Source organism: Coregonus lavaretus (genome assembly GCF_964263955.1).
Source record: "Coregonus lavaretus genome assembly, chromosome: 3".
NCBI classification, from domain to species: domain Eukaryota; kingdom Metazoa; phylum Chordata; class Actinopteri; order Salmoniformes; family Salmonidae; genus Coregonus; species Coregonus lavaretus.
Window position 1 is genome coordinate 17,081,521 of NC_139990.1, and position 17,108 is coordinate 17,098,628.

General features: G+C 42.6%; 1 protein-coding gene across 1 annotated transcript in view; it reads left to right on the forward strand.

The window, feature by feature from the left end:
• Positions 1-17,108, forward strand: part of trappc9 (trafficking protein particle complex subunit 9) — a 321,620-nt gene that overhangs the window by 214,710 nt on the left and 89,802 nt on the right. Inside the window, exon 21 of the mRNA XM_084158560.1 lies at positions 12,010-12,194. Coding sequence (XP_084014686.1) covers positions 12,010-12,194 — 185 coding nt within the window. The remainder of the gene's footprint in view (positions 1-12,009; positions 12,195-17,108) is intronic.

Here is a 17,108-nt window from a genome sequence, read left to right on the forward strand (position 1 = left end):
TCTTCTCTCCTCTATTCCTCCTCCTCTCTTCTGCTCTTCTCTCCTCTATTCCTCCTCCTCTCTTCTGCTCTTCTCTCCTCTATTCCTCCTCCTCTCCTTTGCTCTCCTCTCCTCCATTCCTCCTCCTCTCCTCTGCTCTTCTCTCCTCTATTCCACCTCCTCTCCTCTGCTCTTCTCTCCTCTATTCCTCCTCCTCTCTTCTGCTCTTCTCTCCTCTATTCCTCCTCCTCTCTTCTGCTCTTCTCTCCTCTATTCCTCCTCCTCTCTGCTCTTCTCTCCTCTATTCCTCCTCTACTTTCCTCTCCTCTACAATACTCCCCTCCTCTTTCTCCTCATCTCTTCTGCTCTTCTCTCCTCTATTCCTCCTCCTCTCTTCTGCTCTGCTCTCCTCTATTCCTCCTCCTCTCCTCTGCTATTCTCTCTCTATTCCTCCTCCTCTCTTCTGCTCTTCTCTCCTCTATTCCTCCTCCTCTCTTCTGCTCTTCTCTCCTCTATTCCTCCCCTCTCCTCTGCTCTTTTCTCTATATTCCTCCTCCTCTCTTCTGCTCTTCTCTCCTCTATTCCTCCTCCTCTCTTCTGCTCTTCTCTCCTCTATTCCTCCTCCTCTCTTCTGCTCTTCTCTCCTCTATTCCTCCTCCTCTCTTCTGCTCTTCTCTCCTCTATTCTCCTCCTCTCTTCTGCTCTTCTCTCCTCTTTTCCTCCTCCCTTCCTTTGCTCTCCTCTCCTCCATTCCTCCTCCTCTCCTCTGCTCTTCTCTTCTCTCCTCTCCTCTATTCCTCCTCCTCTCTTCTGCTCTTATCTCCTCTATTCCTCCTCCTCTCTTCTGCTCTGCTCTCCTCTATTCCTCCTCTCTTCTGCTCTTCTCTCCTCTATTCCTCCTCCTCTCTTCTGCTCTTCTCTCCTCTATTCCTCCTCCTCTCTTCTGCTCTGCTCTCCTGTATTCCTCCTCCTCTCTTCTGCTCTTCTCTCCTCTATTCCTCCTCCTCTCCTTTGCCTCTCCTCTCCTCTATTCCTCCTTCTCTCCTCTATGGATATGGTCTGAAAGGGTGAGGGGGTGGAGGGAGGGTGATATGTCTGAAGGTGGAGGGAGGTAGAGTGGGTGTAGGGAGGGTGATATGGTCTGAAGGGTGAGGGGGTGTAGGGAGGATGATATGGTCTGAAGGTGGAGGGAGGTAGAGGGGGTGTAGGGAGGGTGATATGGTCTGAAGGTGGAGGGAGGTAGAGGGGGGTGAACGGAGGGTGATATTGTCTGAAGGGTGAGGGGTGTAGGGATGGTGATATGGTCTGAAGGTGGAGGGAGGTAGAGTGGGTGTAGGGAGGGTGATATGGTCTGAAGGTGGAGGGAGGTAGAGTGGGTGTAGGGAGGGTGATATGGTCTAAAGGTGGAGGGAGGTAGAGTGGATGTAGGGAGGGGTGATATGGTCTGAAGGTGGAGGGGGTGTAGGAAGGATGATATGGTCTGAAGGTGGAGGGAGGTAGAGTGGGTGTAGGGAGGGTGATATGGTCTGAAGGGTGAGGGGTGTAGGGAGGATGATATGGTCTGAAGGTGGAGGGAGGTAGAGGGGGTGTAGGGAGGGTGATATGGTCTGAAGGTGGAGGGAGGTAGAGGGGGGTGAACGGAGGGTGATATTGTCTGAAGGGTGAGGGGTGTAGGGATGGTGATCATGGTCTGACAGGTGGAGGGAGGTAGAGTGGGGTGTAGGGAGGGTGATATGGTCTGAAGGTGGAGGGAGGTAGAGTGGGTGTAGGGAGGGTGATATGGTCTGAAGTGGAGGGAGGTAGAGTGGGTGTAGGGAGGGTGATATGGTCTGAAGGTGGAGGGAGGTAGAGTGGGTGTAGGGAGGGTGATATGGTCTGAAGGTGGGTGGAGGGAGGTAGAGTGGGTGTAGGGAGGGTGATATGGTCTAAAGGTGGAGGGAGGTAGAGTGGATGTAGGGAGGGTGATATGGTCTGAAGGTGGAGGGAGGTAGAGTGGATGTAGGGAGGGTGATATGGTCTGAAGGTGGAGGGAGGTAGAGGGGGGTGAACGGAGGGTGACATAGGATGGGTCCTCCCTGCCCTCTCAGATCGCAGTTATTAAAAGCCTGATAGACTAGATGATGTTTAAGCCCTGCAAGACGCCACAATCAATTCAGAAGAGAAGAGACTCAGTGGTTGAGAAGAAAGTAGTTTGTTTTTAACCCTTCCCTGTCCAGCAGCAGGGCTATGCAGCAGGCTCTATGCCACTGTTAGAAATTAGGTGTATAGGCTTCTATCTTCACAGCTGTTTGAGACATGACTTAATTTGGGAAATGTAATAAATTGTTAGTAGTCTAATTGCATTACATATTGTACGTTTATGCACAATAGAACAATCCCAGAGACTATTTGCATCTGCATTTGGTGGCTCAATTTGACTATTTGAAGAGATGAAGCAGCGCTGGTTTGAAGATGGGAATTCAGTCAGGGACATAAACCCAGCACACTAATGGTTTCCAGGTGTTTGATGCCATTCCATTCGCTCCGTTCCAGCCATTATTATGAGCCGTCCTCCCCTCAGCAGCCTCCAGTGGACTGTATGTGTTGCAGTTAAAGCAGGAAGCTTCTCGTTTGTCTGTTCCGAGCTCTAATTGTTATTTAATTTCTGCTGTCCTTTGTAGCAGAGGCCTTGTGAAATGATAATTACATTACCCTTCCTACCTCCCCCTCTTCTGATGGTGTGTGTGTGTGTGTGTGTGTGTGTGTGTGTGTGTGTGTGTGTGTGTGTGTGTGTGTGTGTGTGTGTGTGTGCTTGTGCGTGCTCCCAGGCACTCATATAAACCAAGCAATACAAAGAGATGGAGATCCACCATTGCTTAAAGAGTGACATTTGTCCCTGTTAATGAATTGATTTAAGAAATAACATCTTAGGTAATACAGCAGTCTAGCTGAAAAGCTATTGTTGGAAGACTATGGAAAGCAGCAGAGTATTATACATCAAAGCTGCTGACATACATTCTAAGGAAGCTACATTAGCGTTCTCTTTCTCACCTTTACAACCTCTGGCTTCTGTATGCTCACTGCTCGATACACACAACATTTATAATGTGTGTGTGGTGATTCATCATTTGGAGGATGGTATGTGTGTTTTCAGAGAGCACACACACTCTTAAACACACACACTTGCAGGCACACACACACTCTTGCAGCTACACAAACACACTCACACTAGGGCCCTATAAAAAATCTGTTAAAAAATAAATGGCTGATTCCATTTAGTTTTCTCAGTTTTCAAGTTTTCACTCTAAAAATCACACTTTTTTTTATATAGAAAAACTACAAAAATGTATGTTCTAAGTCCACAACAATACTTAACATCAGGAGACCACTTTTGAGGTCTGGGTAACATCTAAGAATTTAGAATTTTGGATGTATTCAACTGTGTAACCACTTTGTTTGGTTAGCTGTGTTCCTCTAGCGCTCATGTGATTGCAGAGTTTGCAAAACAAATGTCCACTGGATTGATGCAAATAATCATGATATTATTCTGCCAGGTAGGCATAGGCTACTTTGTACATTTAATTGAGAAGGTTTTTCGGAAAGCCTTTCCATCTACCAACAGATAGTCATTATTAGCATTATCGTTAACGGCTACACAAAGAGTAGATTACACATAGGTGCACACCGGGCATTCCTGTGCCATTTCAGAAAGTTGCAGGAAAATACAAATTACTGAAGCATTTTGTTCGTCTTATGATTAACTTGGGCAAATTACCGTATTTTCCGCACTATAAGGCGCACCGGAGTATAAGCCGCAGCAGCTAAATTGAATGATGTGTACATATATAAGCCGCACTGGACTATAAGCCGCAGGTGTTTTAATGTTTAATTACCATATGTAAGGGATCGTGCACAGAGGGGATTGTCGGGAAAGAGATGGCTGCTTGAAAACTTCCTTTGCACAAACTGTCTCGCTCTCGTAATGTCTGTCTGTCTTGCTCTCGTTCTGTCTCTCGTTCTGTCTCTCGTACCACTCTCGGTTCCACTTTTACTTTTGCGCGCTACCTGTCTCACTCTTTTCCGGCCTCCAGCTTTTCCTGCTGGAGCCCGCCGCTTAAAGGTGGGGGGCGCGGACCGGTCATAGAGCCCATAGAGTTAAAGTTGGTGGACTGTAACCTGTAAAATCCATAGATTTAGGAGGTCTTCTAGTGGCCGTTAGCTGTAAAAAATCCATAGATTAGCCGCACCGTTATATAAGCCGCAGGGTCGAGTCGAAAAATGGGAAAAAAGGCGCGGCTTATAGTCCGAAAACTACGGTAATGACATTTCTAGTAAGTTCAATACATTTAGTTGATTTCTTGCTAAGTTCAATACATGTTTTAATGTCTGGATTCCGTAACTATGTCTGTGTTTTCCACAACGCAGATTTTATTGGGCCCTTTAAAAATCTCTCTCTCTCTCTCTCTCTCTCTCTCTCTCTCTCTCTCTCTCTCTCTCTCTCTCTCTCTCTCTCTCTCTCTCTCTCTCTCTCTCTCTCTCTCTCTCTCTCTCTCTCTCTCTCTCTCTCTCTCTCTCTCTCTCTCTCTCTCTCTCTCTCTCTCTCTCTCTCTCTCTCTCTCTCTCTCTCTCTCTCTCTCTCTCTCTCTCTCTCTCTCTCTCTCTCTCTCTCTCACACTCACACACACACACCTGTTAGTAGTGACTGTGTGAACTGCATGGTGTTTTCTGTACATATAGATACAGCTCCTCTGGGACCAGTGAGCTGAGCATCTCTTAGCTGAGATCCACAGATGAACACACACATCAATATATCGACCCAGTGTTGTGGTACCAAGCAGAGAAAATGGAAATATACACCTTTTCCTTAATCAACTCAGGGAGAAATCATTGGTGTTACTAAATGTTGTTACTCGCACAGCAGAGATTACAACCCTAGTTAATGAACACTATTACGCAGACAGTTTCATGGTATGTGTCCCAAATCACTTCCTATTCCCTATATAGTGTACTACTTTCGACCAGGAACCATAGGTTGCTCTACAGTATATAGTGGTCCTCTGTAGCTCAGCTGGTAGAGCACGGCGCTTGTAACGCCAAGGTAGTGGGTTCGATCCCCGGGACCACCCATACACAAAAATGTATGCACGCATGACTGTAAGTCGCTTTGGATAAAAGCGTCTGCTAAATGGCATATTATTATTATTATATACACTCTTAGAAAAAAAGGTGCTATCTAGAACCTTTTTTGGTTCCAGGTAGAACCCTTTTGGTTCCAGGTAGAACCCTTTCCACGGAGGGTTCTACATGTAACCCAAAAGGGTTCTACCTGAATCCAGAAAGGGTTCCCCTATGGGGACAGCCGAAGAACCCTTTTGGAACCCTTTTTTCTAAGAGTGTAGGGTATTAGTGCCATTTGGAGTGAAGCCATGGAGACTAGAGAAGCTTTTTCTAGAAACTCTAACCCTCACACTCAACTCCTATGGCAGTGGTCACCAACCTTTTTTGAGCTAAGATCCCTTTGAGTCAAAATGCGGGCTGTTTTTTAAAAACATTACTTAAAAAACGGAAATATATGCATTATTAACCTTTTAAAAACTGTTCTGGAGCAATGAGGTTGGCTATTCTTGAAATGCCCTGCCAATGTTGTTCTTCTCAGACAATTTTAAAATGATATATGAACGCACTGGTCATTTGCGTTTTTATTTTATATTGCTGCATCTGATGTTCAATCTCAGCGGAGGGAGAGAGAAAGAGAGCGAGAGAGGGAGAGAGCCTCTCACCGTCCCTCAGCTCTTCCTCCCTCCGTTGACTGACCAAAAACGGGACACTGTCTTCCGGCTGATGGTGAAGCTCTGACTCATGCACCAATTCATGTTACTCGTATGACCAGAGAACTTGAAATACTCCTCGATATTACAAAGACACAAGTCTATCGATACACTTTGTAGCGCGAGTGGATAGGGAGAGGGCATTTTAGACAGTGCTTAATGAAATCTTAACTATGAACTCACTCGTAAAAACAGCAGCTCTTTGCTGTATTCATTGACGGTGTCTCTCTAGTCATGGTTTTGAACGTTTTGAAATCTCACACAGTAGTCGACTATCAACTTCGCAGTGGGCTTATGGAAGCTGCAGACACGGTGATCTGAGCTATCTGATTGGCCAGCGGTAGGCCTATAGGTGCACATGATTTGCTCTCCAGTTTGTACCTTCAGACACATGAAATGGTTCAAAATGACAGTGAGAGAGAGCGAGAATTCCTAAGAGCCTGACGAGAGAAGGAAAGAAACATGGAGAGAGGAAGAGGAAGTGAAGGAGACAGACAGTCGCTAGTTATAAATTGTCTTAAAGATTTGGGTGGTGATAAAAAACCTGGGCCCTGCAGCTGTTTCTCTGAATGTCTTTGTGATTTGACTGTTCGCCCCACGACACTGTCATCACTTTCACTTTGCTGGGGGAAGCCCTGTTCATTTACTACCACATCATCACCATTAACTACACACAGGCCAGAAATATCATGCTGATAGGTTTTATATTGGTTTAAAATATTGATTTAAAATCTACGATGTTATAATGCAGTTTAAGAGACGGTTAGATTAATTAAATAAAACAAAGAAAGAACCAAGACAGATTAAACCTGATTCTGCTAGGGAGATAATCAGGTATAATGCATTATTCTAACAGTTACTTCAGAGAGTTATTGGAATGGTAGACTGACACCAGTATGCGTGCAGAGGAGAGGATTTGACTTCCCTACTACATAGTGTGACTGATCTATTTGAGTGGATAGTATTATGCAAGTCAGCAGAAAGAGATATGGGACCAGCCTTGAATCACTCCTCTGTGAGGTCCACAGGTGGCCAACCCAGTGCAGGGCAGGTTGTGTCGTCTAATTCTGTGTACTCTTATTGGCTGTGGCAGGCCAGCAGGGGAAGTGGCTATTGGTTAACACAGCAGAAACAGAGTGTGAATCCGATGCCATCTGCATCACTTAACACCATGCAGGCCCCGGGAGCAGAAATGTTCACCTCTCCTTATTTTCTGCATCCCTCTCTCCCTCTTCCGGTGGTCTTCATCCACTGCCTTCTCGACCCGCACGGTGTGGTGTAAATGTACTAGAACGTACTGGCTGCATCCAATTGATACTTTAAACTATTTTCTTAGAATGGAAGCCCCCGGTAAATAGTAAGAAGTTGGTTTGTTTTTGATTAGAAAGGCATACAGAACTGTGAATCCCGGATGTGTCTATGTTGCTCTAACCTCAGGCTGTGAACTCTCTCTGCCTCCTGTTAGTAAATGAACCTGAACACACACCGACATACATACACACACACACCGTGGAGCCGGAAGCTGGGAGCCTCAGGGTGTTTGGTCTAACATAATTTATCAGTGGTCTGGGCTGGTCGGTAGACTGGACTCCTGCCAGGCCACTGAGAACAGAACAGTAGCAGTATCAGGATGGATGGATGGCATCAGAGAAGAGCACACCAATGTTTCATTCACTGATGAAATGTGGACATAAATCATTCAACACAAACTGCAACACACACAGACCTAATTACCATCTCCATTGATATGCTTTGGTAGAAGATAGATAAAGAGGTGTAACTAAAAACAACACGATAACTAATGTAAAATATACTGTGTCTGTAAAATGTTTATACAGTTGAAGTTGGAAGTTTACATACACTTAGGTTGGAGTCATTAAAACTCGTTTTTCAACCACTCCACACATTTCTTGTTAACAAACTATATTGTATTGGCAAGTCGGTTAGGACATCTACTTCGTGCATGACACAAGTAATTTTTCCAACAATTGTTTACAGACAAATTATTTAATTTATAATTAACTGTATCACAATTCCAGTGGGTCAGAAGTTTACATACACTAAGTTGACTGTGCCTTTAAACAGCTTGGAAAATTCCAGAAAATTATGTCATGGCTTTAGAAGCTTCTGATAGGCTAATTGACATCATTTGAGTCAATTGGAGGTGTACCTGTGGATATATTTCAAGGCCTACCTTCAAACTCAGTGCCTCTTTGCTTGACATCATGGGAAAATCAAAAGAAATCAGCCAAGACCTCAGAAAAAATATTGTAGACCTCCACAAATCAATCCCAGAACAACAGCAAAGGACATTGTGAAGATGCTGGAGGAAACAGGTACAAAAGTATCTATATCCACAGTAAAACGAGTCCTATATTGACATAACCTGAAACTTTGGGAATTAACTTCGTGCTCTGACTCAGAACTAAATTGAGCCAGTGTGCATAGCAATGCACAAGAGTTGCACTCGAAGCTACTTCTCTTACTTTTGCCTGCAGGCCATTTAAGTCAGAAGCCATTACAGCAGCACCATCATAGGTTTGGGCAACAAGTTTCCCCATGAAGTTAAACTCAGACATCTCAGAATTCACAAAGTCAAACAGACTGCTCATCTCGCCCACTTGACACATCAAAGTAGCCCAAAAATGTTTCTTGAATAAAGCCCTGATCATCCAAATACCTGACGATAACTGACAACTGCGAGTGACAGCTGATGTCTGTGGTTTCATCCATTTGCCATGCGAAAAAACGGTGCTGCGCCCACCTCTCTTTTAATCTCCCAGAAAAGACAGTAGAGAGTTCCATATGTTCAGCAAGTAACGCATCATAACGTGCGATTACCTCTGCAAGCTCCTTGTAGTTGCCCTTGTTAGCGGAACTTTCCCTTTTGTCGTTTCCTCTAAAAGCTCATTCTTGCCCGAAAATGCAGTGGTGTCGATAAGGCGCTTGAGTTCATCCCTGTTTCTTCTTACTTTCTCGTTGTGTTGCGCAGTTTGAATACACAGACCTTTGTCCATTACATGATCGATTCGGCTTTTTCCCCAGAAGCTTGAATCTGATGTGGGCATTTATATGCTCCCTGCTTTTGTTTTGCTGTTTACCTGAACGAGCGATGTTCTTCAGGTCCCAGTACCCCCCTTTCGCCCAAGGCTCAGACTTTCCAAAAAAGCAGGCAAAGCCAGCAAAACAGGCGGCTTGAGGAAAGGCTCCCTGTTAACCAGCTATACTTTTGATACTAATTGGTATTGAAAGCCCTCACCTTTTGATCTTTTTCATGAAAATGATCTCAGGCAGAGGTTGACCCTCGGTTTTAATTTGCACCTTTTCCGTGTACCCCAGAGAATGAAAGGAGTTCTTCATCAAAAAGTCCACAACATTTTCGGTAGCGTTAGTCATTCTGGACGAAAAAACTGCACGCTCACGCTGCTAGCTTTATAATATACAGTGCCTTGCAAAAGTATTCATCCCCCTTGGCGTTTTTCCTATTTTGTTGCAATACAACCTATAATTTAAATAGATTTTTATTTGGATTTCATGTAATGGACATACACAAAATAGTCCAAATTGGTGAAGTGAAATGAAAAAAATAACTAGTTTCAAAAAATTCTACAAAATAAATAATGGAAAGTGGTGCGTGCATATGTATTCACCCCCTTTGCTATGAAGCCCCTAAATAATATCTGGTGCAACTAATTACCTTCAGAAGTGACATAATTAGTTAAATAAAGTCCACCTGTGTGCAATCTAAGTGTCACATGATCTGTCACATGATCTCAGTATATATACAACTGTTCTGAAAGGCCCCAGAGTCTGCAAAACCACTAAGTAAGGGACACCACCAAGAAAGTGGCACCATGAAGACCAAGGACCTTTCCAAACAGGTCAGGGACAAAGTTGTGGAGAAGTACAGATCAGGGTTGGGTTATCAAAAAATATCAGAAACTTTGAACATCCCACGGAGCACCATTAAATCCATTATTAAAAAATTGAACGAATATAGCACCACAACAAACCTGCCAAGAGAGGGCCGCCCACCAAAACTCACAGACCAGGCAAGGAGGGCATTAATCAGAGAGGCAACAAAGAGACCAAAGATAACCCTGAAGGAGTTGCAAAGCTCCACAGCGGAGATAGGAGTATCTGTCCATCGGACCACTTTAAGCCGTACACTCCACAGAGCTGGGCTTTACGGAAGAGTGGCCAGAAAAATTGTTTAAAGAACAAAATAAGCAAACACGTTTGGTGTTCGCCAAAAGGCAAGTGGGAGACCCTCCAAACATATGGAAGAAGATACTCTGGTCAGATGAGACTAAAATTGAGCTTTTTGGCCATCAAGGAAAACGCTATGTCTGGCAGCATCATGCTTCACTGTGGGGATGTTTTTCATCGGCAGGGACTGGGAAACTGATCAGAATTGAAGAAATGATGGATGGCGCTAAATACAGGGAAATTCTTCTTCCAGAGATTTGAGACTGGGTTAACCTTCCAGCAGGACAATGACCCTAAGCATACTGCTAAAGCAACACTCGAGGGGTTTAAGGGGAAACATTTAAATGTCTTGGAATGGCCTAGTCAAAGCCCAGACCTCAATCCAATTGAGAATCTGTGGTATGACTTTTAAAGATTGCTGTACACCAGCGGAACCCATCCAACTTGAAGGAGCTGCAGCAGTTTTGCCTTGAAGAATGGGCAAAACTCCCAGTGGCTAGATGTGCCAAGCTTATAGAGACATACCCCAAGAGACTTGCAGCTGTAATTGCTGCAAAAGGTGGCTCTACAAAGTATTGACTTTGGGGGGGTGAATAGTTATGCACGCTCAAGTTTTCTGTTTTTTTCGTCTTATTTCTTGTTTGTTTCACAAGAAAAAATATTTTGCATCTTCAAAGTGGTATACATGTTGTGTAAATCAAATGATACAAACCCCCTCAAAAATCAATTTTAATTCTAGGTTGTAAGGTAACAAAATAGGAAAAATGCCAAGGGGGGGTGAATACTTTCGCAAGGCACTGTACCTCCCCATCTCCTGTAATTTGAAAAAAACTCATTTGAATTCAATAATTTAAAAAAAGACTCAACTAATCACTCTTCACTCTCAATCTCTATCCAACAATGTCACCAAGCTTCTCAACACATATAACCCCCATTATGCTCTGTGGAACAACCCCAATACAGCACACTAGGTTAATTCTCTGATCCTAATCCTATGATTGGATGGACAACATGTCAGTTCATACTGCAAAAGCTTTGATTGGTTGGAGGACGCCCTCCGGAAGTAGTCATAATTATCATGTATGTCTATGGAAGGAGTTGATGCCGACGAGCCTCCTAGGTTTTGTATTGAAGTCAATGTAGCCAGAGGAAGACGGAAGCTAGCTGACCTCCGGCTACACCATGGTGCTACCCCAGACAGTGCTGTTGAAGTTACCGTAGACCTTCATTGCAAAACAGTGTGTTTTAATCAAGTATTTGGTGACGTGAATATATTTAGCATAATTGTATCTAAAAAGGATAACTTTTGTAAAGTTTTACTATTTTTATTTTTATGAAATTTCACTGAAGAGGATGGTCCTCCCCTTCCTCCTCTGAGGAGCCTCCACAGTTGTCATATCTGTGCTGTCTTTAAAAAGCCCCTGGCTGGAGACTCCATACTGACCACAACAAATGACATTCTTCTCTGCAGATCCTCTCAAGCTCTGTCAGGTTGGATGGGGAGCGTCGCTGCACAGCTATTTTCAAGTCTCTCCAGAGATGTTCGATCGGGTTCAAGTCCAGGCTCTGGCTGGGCCACTCAAGGACATTAGAAGCCACTCCTGCATTGTCTTGGCTGTGTGCTTAGGGTCATTGTCCTGTTGGAAGGTGAACCTTTTCACCAGTCTGAGGTCCTGAGTGCTCTGGAGCATATTTTCATCAAGGATCTCTCTGTACTTTGCTCCGTTCATCTATGCCTCGATCCTGACTAGTCTCACAGTCCCTGCCGCTGAAAAACATCCCCACAGCATGATGCTGCCACCACCAGGCTTCACTGTAGGCATGGTGCCAGGTTTCCTCCAGACGTGACGCTTGGCATTCAGGCCAAAGAGTTCAATCTTGGTTTCATTCTAATCCATTTTAGAATAAGTCTGTAACGTAACAAAATGTGGAAAAAGTCAAGGGGTCTGAATACTTTTCCGAAGGCACTGTATGTCTAACCTTTGCTCTCCCCTCCTCTGCTCTGCCCCTCTAGGATGGCGATCCAGGTGGATAAGTTTGACTTTGACACGTTGCCCCAGCCGGACCAGGAGGCTGTGCGCTACACCACCCCCAAACTGCTGGAGGAGGAGAGGCTTCACGCCCAGGCCTCTATGATCAACAGCACCCTGGGTATCACCTGGAACATCATATCCTTTGTTGTTGTTCTTGTTGTTGGGTGTATACAGATCCCTATTAGAAGGCATATGGATGCTACATCTGGAGGTCCCCTGGCTAGTGTGTGTGCCTGTTCTACTGCACTGACAGATGGAAGAATGTAATGTGAAATGTGTATGCAGCCCTGGGCCCTGAACAAAAGGTAGTGCACTATATAGGGAATAGTGTGCCATTTGAGACACAGCCCTAGTCAATATGCAGGCAGAGTGCTCCATCAGAACCTCTTAGGTAATGAGGGGATGTTACCAATACACAGACTCAGTGTTGTTTAGAATGGCCTGTCAAGTTGTTACTGGGAGAGGGTGTACAATTAATAATTAATCGGAGTCCCTGTGCTGTTGAACTTACCATCATACTGTATTTTCCATTTTAGTAATGTATAAACCCTCCTGTGATTGTATACATTTGTTTGATCTGCAAGCAATTTGACAGCAGAGTGTGTGCGTGCGTGTGCGGACAGGAGTGACGGCAGTATTTGATGTTACTAGCTAATGTTCTTGTTTCTCAGAGGATAGCTGTGCATGACAGAACTCAGCTCAGCTCTGAACTGGGCTGTGTGATTGTTATTGAGGCTGGTCCATAATATTATGAGGGAGATTAAAACCTTCTCCCGGACAGGATAATGCAGGTCTAGTTAGTGTGCAGTTCAAACAGTATGCTTCCTCCTCACAAAAAGACAGGACACCATCTCCAACCAAGCACTTGTTCAACGGACGTAATAATTTTTTGGTTATCTCAAATTGTTATGTCGGAAAAATGTTGTTTCATTTTTTAAAACATTGCGGAAATGAATTAGTTTTTAAGTATAGGAAACCAGGACTGTGACTGGAAGTGTTGCAATCACATAATATTATCTGGGTCACCCTTGGCTTGGCATTTATTCATAATAACATGCATTGTTTATATCCTAGTTTTGATTTAGGAGGTGTGCAGCAACACCTTATCTCGCTGCTTTCCAGACCATGCAACTTGGCCTAGAATTAATAGAATATCTCCCATTCACTACCCAACCGTCCCCGGCCCCTGTCCCTGTACCCGTCCACAAGGCAAGGACACAAGCACGTCACAATGACGCCAGGCCTGGAGACAGTTGGGTGGCTGGATGGATGTCAGAACGGAGTTGTGATTTCCTCCAGCCTGGTTCAATGTCACAGTGTGCCACATCTGCAGCTTTCAACACTATGCCCTGTAGGAGCCTGTGTGACAGGCAGCTACAAATCATCTCTCCTCACTCCATATTCTGCCATGCTGGGGAGTTTGTCCATTCTAGTCATTCAAACTCTATTTGGTGTCACTTTGTATGTTCTAGTCATTCTAACTGGTGTTACTTTGTCTGTTCTAGTCATTCTAACGGTGGTGTTACTTTGTCTGTTCTAGTCATTCTAATGGTGGTGTTACTTTGTCTGTTCTAGTCATTCTAACTGGTGTTACTTTGTCTGTTCTAGTCATTCTAACTGTGGTGTTACTTTGTCTGTTCTAGTCATTCTAACTGTGGTGTTACTTTGTCTGTTCTAGTCATTCTAACTGGTGTTACTTTGTCTGTTCTAGGCATTCTAACGGTGGTGTTACTTTGTCTGTTCTAGTCATTCTAACTGGTGTTACTTTGTATGTTCTAGTCTTTCTAACTGGTGTTACTTTGTCTGTTCTAGTCATTCTAACTGGTGTTACTTTGTCTGTTCTAGTCATTCTAACTGGTGTTACTTTGCCTGTTCTAGTCATTCTAACTGGTGTTACTTTGTATGTTCTAGTCATTCTAACTGGTGTTACTTTGTCTGTTCTAGTCATTCTAACTGGTGTTACTTTGTCTGTTCTAGTCATTCTAACTGGTGTTACTTTGTCTGTTCTAGTCTTTCTAACTGGTGTTACTTTGTCTGTTCTAGTCATTCTAACTGGTGTTACTTTGTATGTTCTAGTCATTCTAACTGGTGTTACTTTGTCTGTTCTAGTCATTCTAACGGTGGTGTTACTTTGTCTGTTCTAGTCATTTTAACTGGTGTTACTTTGTCTGTTCTAGTCATTCTAACTGGTGTTACTTTGTCTGTTCTAGTCATTCTAACTGGTGTTACTTTGTCTGTTCTAGTCATTCTAACGGTGGTGTTACTTTGTCTGTTCTAGTCATTCTAACTGGAGTTACTTTGTCTGTTCTAGTCATTCTAACTGGTGTTACTTTGTCTGTTCTAGTCATTCTAACTGGTGTTACTTTGTCTGTTTTAGTCATTATAACTGGTGTTACTTTGTATGTTCTAGTCATTCTAACTGGAGTTACTTTGTCTGTTCTAGTCATTCTAACCTGTGTTACTTTGTCTGTTCTAGTCATTCTAACTGGTGTTACTTTGTCTGTTCTAGTCTTTCTAACTGGTGTTACTTTGTCTGTTCTAGTCATTCTAACTGGAGTTACTTTGTCTGTTCTAGTCATTCTAACTGGTGTTACTTTGTCTGTTCTAGTCATTCTAACTGGTGTTACTTTGTATGTTCTAGTCATTCTAACTGGTGTTACTTTGTCTGTTGTAGTCATTCTAACTGGTGTTACTTTGTCTGTTCTAGTCATTCTAACTAGTGTTACTTTGTCTGTTCTAGTCATTCTAACTGGTGTTACTTTGTATGTTCTAGTCATTCTAACTGGAGTTACTTTGTCTGTTCTAGTCATTCTAACTGGTGTTACTTTGTATGTTCTAGTCTTTCTAACTGGTGTTACTTTGTCTGTTCTAGTCATTCTAACTGGTGTTACTTTGTCTGTTCTAGTCATTCTAACTGGTGTTACTTTGTCTGTTCTAGTCATTCTAACTGGTGTTACTTTGTATGTTCTAGTCTTTCTAACTGGTGTTACTTTGTCTGTTCTAGTCATTCTAACTGGTGTTACTTTGTCTGTTCTAGTCATTCTAACTGGTGTTACTTTGTCTGTTCTAGTCATTCTAACTGGTGTTACTTTGTATGTTCTAGTCATTCTAACTGGTGTTACTTTGTCTGTTCTAGTCATTCTAACGGTGGTGTTACTTTGTCTGTTCTAGTCATTTTAACTGGTGTTACTTTGTCTGTTCTAGTCATTCTAACTGGTGTTACTTTGTCTGTTCTAGTCATTCTAACTGGTGTTACTTTGTCTGTTCTAGTCATTCTAACGGTGGTGTTACTTTGTCTGTTCTAGTCATTCTAACTGGTGTTACTTTGTATGTTCTAGTCATTCTAACTGGAGTTACTTTGTCTGTTCTAGTCATTCTAACTGGAGTTACTTTGTCTGTTCTAGTCATTCTAACTGGTGTTACTTTGTATGTTCTAGTCATTCTAACCTGTGTTACTTTGTCTGTTCTAGTCATTCTAACTGGTGTTACTTTGTCTGTTCTAGTCATTCTAACTGGTGTTACTTTGTATGTTCTAGTCATTCTAACTGGAGTTACTTTGTCTGTTCTAGTCATTCTAACTGGAGTTACTTTGTCTGTTCTAGTCATTCTAACTGGTGTTACTTTGTATGTTCTAGTCATTCTAACTGGTGTTACTTTGTCGGTTCTAGTCATTCTAACTGGTGTTACTTTGTCTGTTCTAGTCATTCTAACTGGTGTTACTTTGTCTGTTCTAGTCATTCTAACTGGTGTTACTTTGTCTGTTCTAGTCATTCTAACTGGTGTTACTTTGTCTGTTCTAGTCATTCTAACGGTGGTGTTACTTTGTCTGTTCTAGTCATTCTAACTGGTGTTACTTTGTATGTTCTAGTCTTTCTAACTGGTGTTACTTTGTCTGTTCTAGTCATTCTAACTGGAGTTACTTTGTCTGTTCTAGTCATTCTAACTGGTGTTACTTTGTCTGTTCTAGTCATTCTAACTGGTGTTACTTTGTATGTTCTAGTCATTCTAACTGGTGTTACTTTGTCTGTTCTAGTCATTCTAACTGGTGTTACTTTGTCTGTTCTAGTCATTCTAACTAGTGTTACTTTGTCTGTTCTAGTCATTCTAACTGGTGTTACTTTGTCTGTTCTAGTCATTCTAACTGGTGTTACTTTGTATGTTCTAGTCATTCTAACTGGAGTTACTTTGTCTGTTCTAGTCATTCTAACCTGTGTTACTTTGTCTGTTCTTGTCATTCTAACTGGTGTTACTTTGTCTGTTCTAGTAATTCTAACTGGTGTTACTTTGTATGTTCTAGTCATTCTAACTGGAGTTACTTTGTTTGTTCTAGTCATTCTAACTGGAGTTACTTTGTCTGTTCTAGTAATTCTAACTGGTGTTACTTTGTATGTTCTAGTCATTCTAACTGGTGTTACTTTGTCGGTTCTAGTCATTCTGACTGGTGTTACTTTGTCTGTTCTAGTCATTCTAACTGGTGTTACTTTGTCTGTTCTAGTCATTCTAACTGGTGTTACTTTGTCTGCTCTAGTCATTCTAACTGGTGTTACTTTTTCCTGTTCTAGTCATTCTAACTGTGGTGTTACTTTGTCTGTTCTAGTCATTCTAACTGGTGTTACTTTGTCTTTTCTAGTCATTCTAACTGGTGTTACTTTGTCTGCTCTAGTCATTCTAACTGGTGTTACTTTTTCCTGTTCTAGTCATTCTAACTGTGGTGTTACTTTGTCTGTTCTAGTCATTCTAACTGTGGTGTTACTTTGTCTGTTCTAGTCATTCTAACTGGTGTTACTTTGTCTGTTCTAGTCATTCTAACTGGTGTTACTTTGTATGTTCTAGTCATTCTAACTGGTGTTACTTTGTCTGTTCTAGTCATTCTAACTGTGGTGTTACTTTGTCTGTTCTAGTCATTCTAACTGGTGTTACTTTGTCTGTTCTAGTCATTCTAGCTGGTGTTACTTTGTATGTTCTAGTCATTCTAACTGGTGTTACTTTGTCTGTTCTAGTCATTCTAACTGTGGTGTTACTTTGTATGTTCTAGTCATTCTAACTGGTGTTACTTTGTCTGTTCTAGTCATTCTAACTG